Consider the following 8,148-nt stretch of genomic DNA (forward strand, 5'->3'; position numbering starts at 1 on the left):
TGTGTGTGTGTGTGTGTGTGTTAATGTGCATGTGTGTGTGTGTTAATGTGCATGTGTGTGTGTGTGTGTTAATGTGCATGTGTGTGTGTGTTAATGTGCGTGTGTGTGTGTGTTAATGTGCGTGTGTGTGTCTGTCTGTGCGTGTGTGTGTCTGTCTGTGCGTGTGTGTGTCTGTCTGTGTGTGTATGTGTGTGTGTGTGTGTTAATGTGCGTGTGTGTGTCTGTGCGTGTGTGTGTGTGTGTCTGTGTGTGTATGTGTGTGTGTGTGTGTTAATGTGCGTGTGTGTGTTAATGTGCGTGTGTGTGTGTGTGTGTGCGTGTGTGTGTGTGTGTGTGTCTGTGTGTGTGCGTATGTGGGCGGGAGAGAGACATGATTTCATTTGAGGGCGAGCGAGCACAGCTGGAGAATGAGAATGAGAGGGAGAGCGAGGCAGGAAGGTGGAGCGGCGTGGAGATAAAGCAGGCAGCGGAGCGTGTGCAGTTCAGACGGCAGGCGGAGGAGAAGGCAGACGGAGCTCAGCGGGAATCGACCCCACGACCCGTTGAAGTAAAGCTTTGGTGAGCGGAAGGCTTCAGGCTGCGCAGGAGGAGAAGGTCAGTTCTCTCTCAGCCAGACTTCATGCATTTAATGCTGGATTTAATCTTTTGCTCAGTAATCGCTGAGTGTCTGATTACAGCCTGTTTTACTTTCACTAACGGAGCACAAACACTCGAGCTGTGGGTCAGACTGAGGCTTTACATTCACCTGCTTTCATTTCATCTTCACTAACTTCAGCCTGAGTCTGCAGAGAGAGGATACAGCAGTAAAACATGGAAATACTCAAGTAAAGTACAGATACCTCAGAATTATACACGAGTACAGTACTGGAGTAAATGTGCTGGAGGATGTTCTGTGTTAGATTTTACTTTCTGTGTAATCTGCTGTAGACCGTGAGGTGTTGGAGACGAACTGCTTACATGTGATTAAATGACAACATAAATAAATAAAATTAATAATAAAAATAATAAATAATAATTAGTGCTGGGCAACAGTCAAAACGTTATTTGAATGTCCTGCTGTTACATGTGGTTTCCCAGCAGTATTCCCTTTACACAGCAGCAATAGATTATTTCTGTAAATTTCAACTTAAACATCTTTAATGTGATCAAATCAAACATTAAACTGAAGCTGTCGGCTGCTGCCGGGCGTTAGCTGTTATCCAGAGTCCAGAGAATCAAAAGCTGCTCAGCCGCCGCCGAAGCTGAATATTATTGAACTTTTTGTACGCGACGCGCAGCACGAAGAACGAGACTGATCCTGCTGTTTGGGAGTTTTACTAACCAGGACACCAACAGGAGGGAATTCACACGGCAGAGCGTCCCTGCAAACCCAGATGAAGGCCTCTCAGCTAGAGTTATGCAGCCTGTAATTTAACTGAAGTTAAATAGGCGACAGCTGCGTAGCGCGCAGAACTCTCCATAGAGCGGCCGCCGTTTACCCGCGGAGCGCCGTCTCCCTGTCTGATCACCTGAGGAGCGTTCCTCAGACCGACATGTGCAGCTGTCCTCTTGGCTGTGGCGTTTGATCGCTGGTGCTGCTTTTGTTTACCTGCTTGTCCCTGACGCTGCGTCCAGCCTACCGAAGCCGCCCAGCTGATCAACACCGCCCTCCTGTGACCCGTGACTGCACTCAGAGCCAGCAGCAGCGCATTTTCAAAATAATACTACTTTTGAATAAACTGCGTTACCGTGCCCAGCCCTAGTCATAATAGAACAAACATCACATCTTTCCTATAAGCAGCTGGACAGAATTCATGTTGTTGCTCTGCTGGTTTTCTTCTTCCTCTGCGTTTCACGGCTCGTTAGTAAAGAGGCTTCTGATTGGTTGTTAAACTGCCTCTCAAGCTGCGAGCGTTCAGAAGAAAGTTGGAAAAGTAATTAAATGCAATAAGTTACTCTGATGATAGTTCCACAGCTGTTCCAGGTTAAAGAGGGGAACCTAAAAATAATCTTAATAAGAAAGGAACCCCCCCCCAGGCTGAGACGCACACACCTGCTCTACATGTTCGACATAATAAAGGAGTGAGGCGCTCAGCAGGTCACGTGACCTTCAACAAAACAGTTAGTATCAGGCCTTCCCATCTCCCGTGCAGCTGCTGCTTGTTCCACCTGTCTCACAGTGGCCCGTCGCCCTTTCAGGTGAGCGTCTCCATGGCGACAGGTGTGTGCGCCCTGCTGACTGTGTGGCTCGCCGTGTGCGTGGCGTCCAACCTCGACACGGCGTTCCCACTGCTGAAGACGGGCGGAGACGGAAGTCTGTTCGGACTGTCTGTGGCTCTGCACCAGGACCTGAAGACAGACCGTTACCTGTGAGTGCTCACCTGTCTGTCTGTCTGTCTGTCACCTGTCTGCCTGTCGGTCACCTGTCTGTCTGTCTGTCGGTCACCTGTCTGTCTGTCTGTCGGTCACCTGTCTGTCTGTCTGTCTGTCACCTGTCTGTCTGTCTGTCTGTCACCTGTCTGCCTGTCGGTCACCTGTCTGTCTGTCTGTCGGTCACCTGTCTGTCTGTCTGTCTGTCACCTGTCTGTCTGTCGGTCACCTGTCTGTCTGTCTGTCTGTCTGTCACCTGTCTGTCACCTGTCTGTCACCTGTCTGTCTGTCTGTCTGTCTGTCACCTGTCTGTCACCTGTCTGTCACCTGTCTGTCTGTCTGTCTGTCACCTGTCTGTCTGTCTGTCACCTGTCTGTCTGTCACCTGTCTGTCTGTCTGTCTGTCTGTCTGTCTGTCTGTCTGTCTGTCACCTGTCTGTCTGTCTGTCTGTCTGTCTGTCTGTCACCTGTCTGTCTGTCTGTCTGTCGTCTGTCACCTGTCTGTCTGTCTGTCTGTCTGTCTGTCTGTCACCTGTCTGTCACCTGTCTGCCTGTCTGTCACCTGTCTGTCTTTCTGTCTGTCTGTCTGTCACCTGTCTGTCACCAGTCTGTCACCTGTCTGTCACCTGTCTGTCTGTCTGTCTGTCACCTGTCTGTCTGTCTGTCTGTCTGTCACCTGTCTGTCACCTGTCTGTCTGTCTGTCTGTCACCTGTCTGTCTGTCTGTCTGTCTGTCTGTCACCTGTCTGTCTGTCTGTCTGTCTGTCACCTGTCTGTCTGTCTGTCTGTCTGTCTGTCACCTGTCTGTCACCTGTCTGCCTGTCTGTCACCTGCCTGTCACCTGTCTGTCTTTCTGTCTGTCTGTCTGTCACCTGTCTGTCTGTCTGTCTGTCTGTCTGTCACCTGTCTGTCTGTCTGTCTGTCTGTCACCTGTCTGTCTGTCTGTCTGTCTGTCTGTCTGTCACCTGTCTGTCACCTGTCTGCCTGTCTGTCACCTGCCTGTCTGTCTGTCACCTGTCTGTCACCTGTCTGTCTTTCTGTCTGTCTGTCTGTCACCTGTCTGTCACCTGTCTGTCTGTCTGTCACCAGTCTGTCACCTGTCTGTCTGTCTGTCACCCGTCGGTCTGTCTGTCTGTCTGTCTGTCACCAGTCTGTCACCTGTCTGTCACCTGTCTGTCTGTCTGTCTGTCACCTGTCTGTCTGTCTGTCACCAGTCGGTCTGTCTGTCTGTCTGTCTGTCACCAGTCTGTCACCAGTCTGTCACCTGTCTGTCACCTGTCTGTCTGTCTGTCTGTCACCTGTCTGTCTGTCTGTCACCTGTCTGTCTGTCTGTCTGTCTGTCTGTCACCTGTCTGTCTGTCTGTCTGTCTGTCACCTGTCTGTCACCTGTCTGCCTGTCTGTCTGTCACCTGTCTGTCACCTGTCTGTCTGTCTGTCTGTCTGTCTGTCTGTCTGTCACCTGTCTGTCACCTGTCTGTCTGTCTGTCTGTCACCTGTCTGTCTGTCACCTGTCTGTCTGTCTGTCTGTCACCTGTCTGTCTGTCTGTCTGTCACCTGTCTGTCTGTCTGTCTGTCTGTCTGTCACCTGTCTGCCACCTGTCTGTCACCTGTCTGTCTGTCTGTCTGTCTGTCTGTCACCTGTCTGTCACCTGTCTGTCTGTCTGTCACCAGTCGGTCTGTCTGTCTGTCTGTCTGTCACCTGTCTGTCTGTCACCTGTCTGTCTGTCTGTCTGTCACCTGTCTGTCTGTCTGTCTGTCGTCTGTCTGTCACCTGTCTGTCTCTCTTCCTGTGAGCGTTGGCTCAGTTAACACCCTGCGGTTTTAGTTCTGCAGTAAACTGACTGATGTGTGAAATCATGACTTCCTGCTGCAGCTGACAAGCTGACAAAACCACCAAACATGCCGCTCTCTGATTGGCTGGCAGATGGCTGGGAAACACTGTGAGAGATTACATCTAGAATAGGTTTAACAAAAGACAAAGTGAGTGAACCGGAGAAGCATCAGGAGAGACAGTCGGCGAGTTCAGAGGCCCACTCAGGTGCTGAATATCACCATCAACTCATCAGGAAAGTGTTTACTAAAGAGAGAAGTGGCCTCATCTTCTCATAGACTTCTATACAGTCCAGTGGAGTCGCCCCCTGCTGGCTGTCAGAGAGAACGCAGGTTTAAGGCTCTTCAGACCCGGAGGCTCCCGCCTGGTGCTGCTGGTGCAGGGCCGGCTCTGAAGCTGTGCAGCACTTTGGACCACTTGTAGGCGGTTCAGGGTCGTGTTGCAGAGGCAGGTTAGAACCAGTTTCCAGGCTGGAGTTCACATGAAGGATTAGAGAGGAGGAGAGAGAGTCTTTAACCCTGTTACACAGGAGGAATTCACAGAGTCAGGTGAATGCCCTGCAGCGTTAATAATGTGAGGTACAGCAGGAGGGGGGCCTTGAAGACGGTCCAGGGGTTATTCAGAAAGATGTAGGAGGGTCCTTGAAGAAGATCCAGGAGTCCTTGAGGAGTTTATATAGGAAGTGGTTTAGGAGTCTCCTCATGTAAGTTACCTGTTCAGGGTTTGAGCAGCTGCTGACAGGTCACATGACGTCAGGTCCCAGAGGAGGCGTGCAGAGGTCACTCAGAGGTCACCCAGCTGTCCATCACTACCGTTACCATGACAACCATCTCTTTTGTTCTGTAATTGGATTGGCTGCAAATGGACCCCCCCCACACACACAGTAATCTAGTTTCCTCTGGGACTTCAGGAGTCAGGAGGTCAGCGTGTCCTCTGATTGGCTCAGTGTCCCGCCAATCACATGTCTCTCTGTCTGTGATTGGCTGAACAGTAACTAGACTGATCAATAATAACGATAGTGAAAGTTTTACGGGCCCTTGAGGAGGCATCAGGGGTCCTTGAAGAGTTCTTGCTTCTCATTACTTCGACCTGCGACATCATCACCATGGCAACACACCTGAACCGGAGCTGAGGGGTCAGAGGTCACGCAGAGACCTGGATCAGCTGCTGTGTGTTCAGCTGGAGGGCTGATCTGAGGTGTGCGTGCAGGACCGAACACAGGAAATGAAACTCAGACACACGTTTCCTCTCTGAGGATCGTGATTTAAACTCCCTCCTGACCTGAACTACAGCTGCACAAGATACTGACTCACAACATCAGATCGAAAATGACACAGAGAGTTTGTATCATTCTGTTTATTTCGTGGAGAGAGGCGTTAGAGCTGGAAACGGTTATAATTTAATGATCATGTCTGATTGGCTAGTTGCCCTGTCACATGAAAGCGTGAGTGCACTACATGAACATAGGCTAAGTAACACGTGATGAGTGTGCGAGAGAGAGAAAGGCGACATGAAAAAGTGAAGCAGCTCAAAAGAGAAGAAAGGACAGAAAAGTAAGAAGCTGATTGGCTCAGGGAGACAACGAAGCGATCGAAGAGGAAACACATCAGAGACATGATCAGATTCGTGCAGCCCCGTCCTGAAAGCAGTGACTGCTCTGTGAGGACGGTCCTCATAGAGCAGGACGGTCCTCGCAGCGAAGTTTAAAACTGAATGTCCCCACAAAGATAGCAGCACACAGATGCACACACACACAGCTTGGTGTAAATGAATTCACAGCTGCTTGGACTCACTTCAGGCCGCATCACCTTGTGCATCAGGCTGTGGTCACTGTGTCTCAGCTACCAGTGTTACTGCGGAAACAACTGCAGCACTGACACATCAGGGACTTTCACAAGTTACTGAATGCAGTGATGTAGAAAAAAAGGATATGGAAGGAAATGTCGGCATCTCTGATTCATTCTTGTTCCATAAACTATAGGACCGTCAATAAAGTGAAAAGATGTTATTCTGTCGTTTTCGACCATTTCTAGAATCATGCTGAACATTAGCAAAACTATTTGTATTTGTAAACTATGGCTCAGGTTTGGATGACGATGATTGAAAATGCACAAGGCTGCACTTTTTCTGTAGATCAGCCTCTACAGTACCGAGTTATACGTTGCAGAGGACTGGACAGGATTCACTGTTACACTTTTACTGTGTGCACTGTAAGTTGTTGACAGAGCATGTCATCGGGATGCAGAAAAAAACAGTATACCAGTATAATACACTGTGATCAGCAAGTGATAGTGTAGCAAACAGCAGACAAGTGTCCCTAATCATTTGCATAAACGTGTCAAAGCATCAGCAAGTTGTGCACACGTGGCCTGATGATGTGGAGGCTGAACTGGTATAATTTCAGGTCTGATCTGAGAAATGTACCAAAGTGACTGGGAACAGCTGTCTTCTGTGTGAAACCCGCTTCGAAGATAAAAGTTCATCAAATTCACGTAACGCTCCCCGTTGTTTTGTAGTTCAGTGTGTTACGAGTGACAGAGTTTGCTTTCTGAGTGAGAATAGTTGTAGAGTTTATTTTGAGGCTTGTGTGACATGTTTGAGTGACTTTTGGAGGTCAGGATGCGTGTTGGTAACGCACACTGTGTGTCTTCAGTTTGGACCGACGCGTCTTAGCAGCTGAAAAAAACTGTAACAGAGTCAGCTGTTGTGTGTGTGTCCTGTGTCGTGTGTGTGTTGTGTGTGTGTCCTATGTTGTGTGTGTGTCCTGTGCTGTGTGTGTGTGTGTGTGTGTGTCCTGTGTTGTGTGTGTGTCCTGTGCTGTGTGTGTGTGTGTGTGTGTGTGTGTTGTGTGTGTGTGTCCTGTGCTGTGTGTGTGTGTGTGCTGTGTTGTGTGTGTGTCCTGTGCTGTGTGTGTCCTGTGTTGTGTGCGTGTGTCCTGTGCTGTGTGCGTGTGTCCTGTGCTGTGTGTTGTGTGTGTGTGTCCTGTGTTGTGTGTTGTGTGTGTGTCCTGTGCTGTGTGTGTCCTGTGCTGTGTGTGTGTGTGTCCTGTGCTGTGTGTGTCCTGTGTTGTGTGTCCTATGTTGTGTGTTGTGTGTGTGTCCTGTGCTGTGTGTGTCCTGTGTTGTGTGTGTGTGTCCTGTGCTGTGTGTGTCCTGTGTTGTGTGTTGTGTGTGTGTCCTGTGCTTTGTGTGTCCTGTGTTGTGTGTGGTGTGTGTGTGTCCTGTGCTGTGTGTGTCCTGTGCTGTGTGTTGTGTGTGTGTCCTGTGTTGTGTGTTGTGTGTGTGTGTCCTGTGCTGTGTGTTGTGTGTGTGTCCTGTGTTGTGTGTTGTGTGTGTGTGTCCTGTGTTGTGTGTTGTGTGTGTGTCCTGTGATGTGTGTTGTGTGTGTGTCCTGTGCTGTGTGTGTCCTGTTTTGTGTGTCCTGTGTTGTGTGTTGTGTGTGTGTCCTGTGCTTTGTGTGTCCTGTGCTGTGTGTTGTGTGTGTGTCCTGTGTTGTGTGTTGTGTGTGTGTCCTGTGTTGTGTGTTGTGTGTGTGTCCTGTGCTTTGTGTGTCCTGTGTTGTGTGTTGTGTGTTTGTCCTGTGCTTTGTGTGTCCTGTGTTGTGTGTTGTGTGTGTGTCCTGTGCTGTGTGTTTCCTGTGCTGTGTGTGTCCTGTTGTGTGTGTCCTGTGCTGTGTGTGTCCTATGATGTGTGTTGTGTGTGTGTGTCCTGTGCTGTGTGTTGTGTGTGTGTGTCCTGTGTTGTGTGTTGTGTGTGTGTCCTGTGCTTTGTGTGTCCTGTGATGTGTGTTGTGTGTGTGTCCTGTGCTGTGTGTTTCCTGTGCTGTGTGTGTCCTGTGTTGTGTGTGTGTCCTGTGCTGTGTGTATCCTGTGTTGTGTGTGTGTCCTGTGCTGTGTGTGTCCTGTGTTGTGTGTTGTGTGTGTGTCCTGTGCTGTGTGTGTCCTGTGTTGTGTGTTGTGTGTGTGTCCTGT

General features: G+C 49.5%; 1 protein-coding gene across 2 annotated transcripts in view; it reads left to right on the forward strand.

Annotated features, from left to right (window-relative positions):
* Positions 1–487: 487 nt before the first annotated feature.
* Positions 488–8,148, forward strand: part of LOC123983363 (integrin alpha-3-like) — a 27,465-nt gene continuing 19,804 nt past the window's right edge. For both annotated transcript variants that reach the window (XM_046069602.1, XM_046069612.1), the window contains exons 1-2: positions 488–594; positions 2,179–2,348. In XM_046069602.1, coding sequence (XP_045925558.1) covers positions 2,191–2,348 — 158 coding nt within the window. In that variant the 5' untranslated portion in view covers positions 488–594; positions 2,179–2,190. The remainder of the gene's footprint in view (positions 595–2,178; positions 2,349–8,148) is intronic.

The sequence above is a fragment of the Micropterus dolomieu genome, linkage group LG02 (assembly GCF_021292245.1).
Source record: "Micropterus dolomieu isolate WLL.071019.BEF.003 ecotype Adirondacks linkage group LG02, ASM2129224v1, whole genome shotgun sequence".
Classification (NCBI taxonomy): Eukaryota; Metazoa; Chordata; class Actinopteri; order Centrarchiformes; family Centrarchidae; genus Micropterus; species Micropterus dolomieu.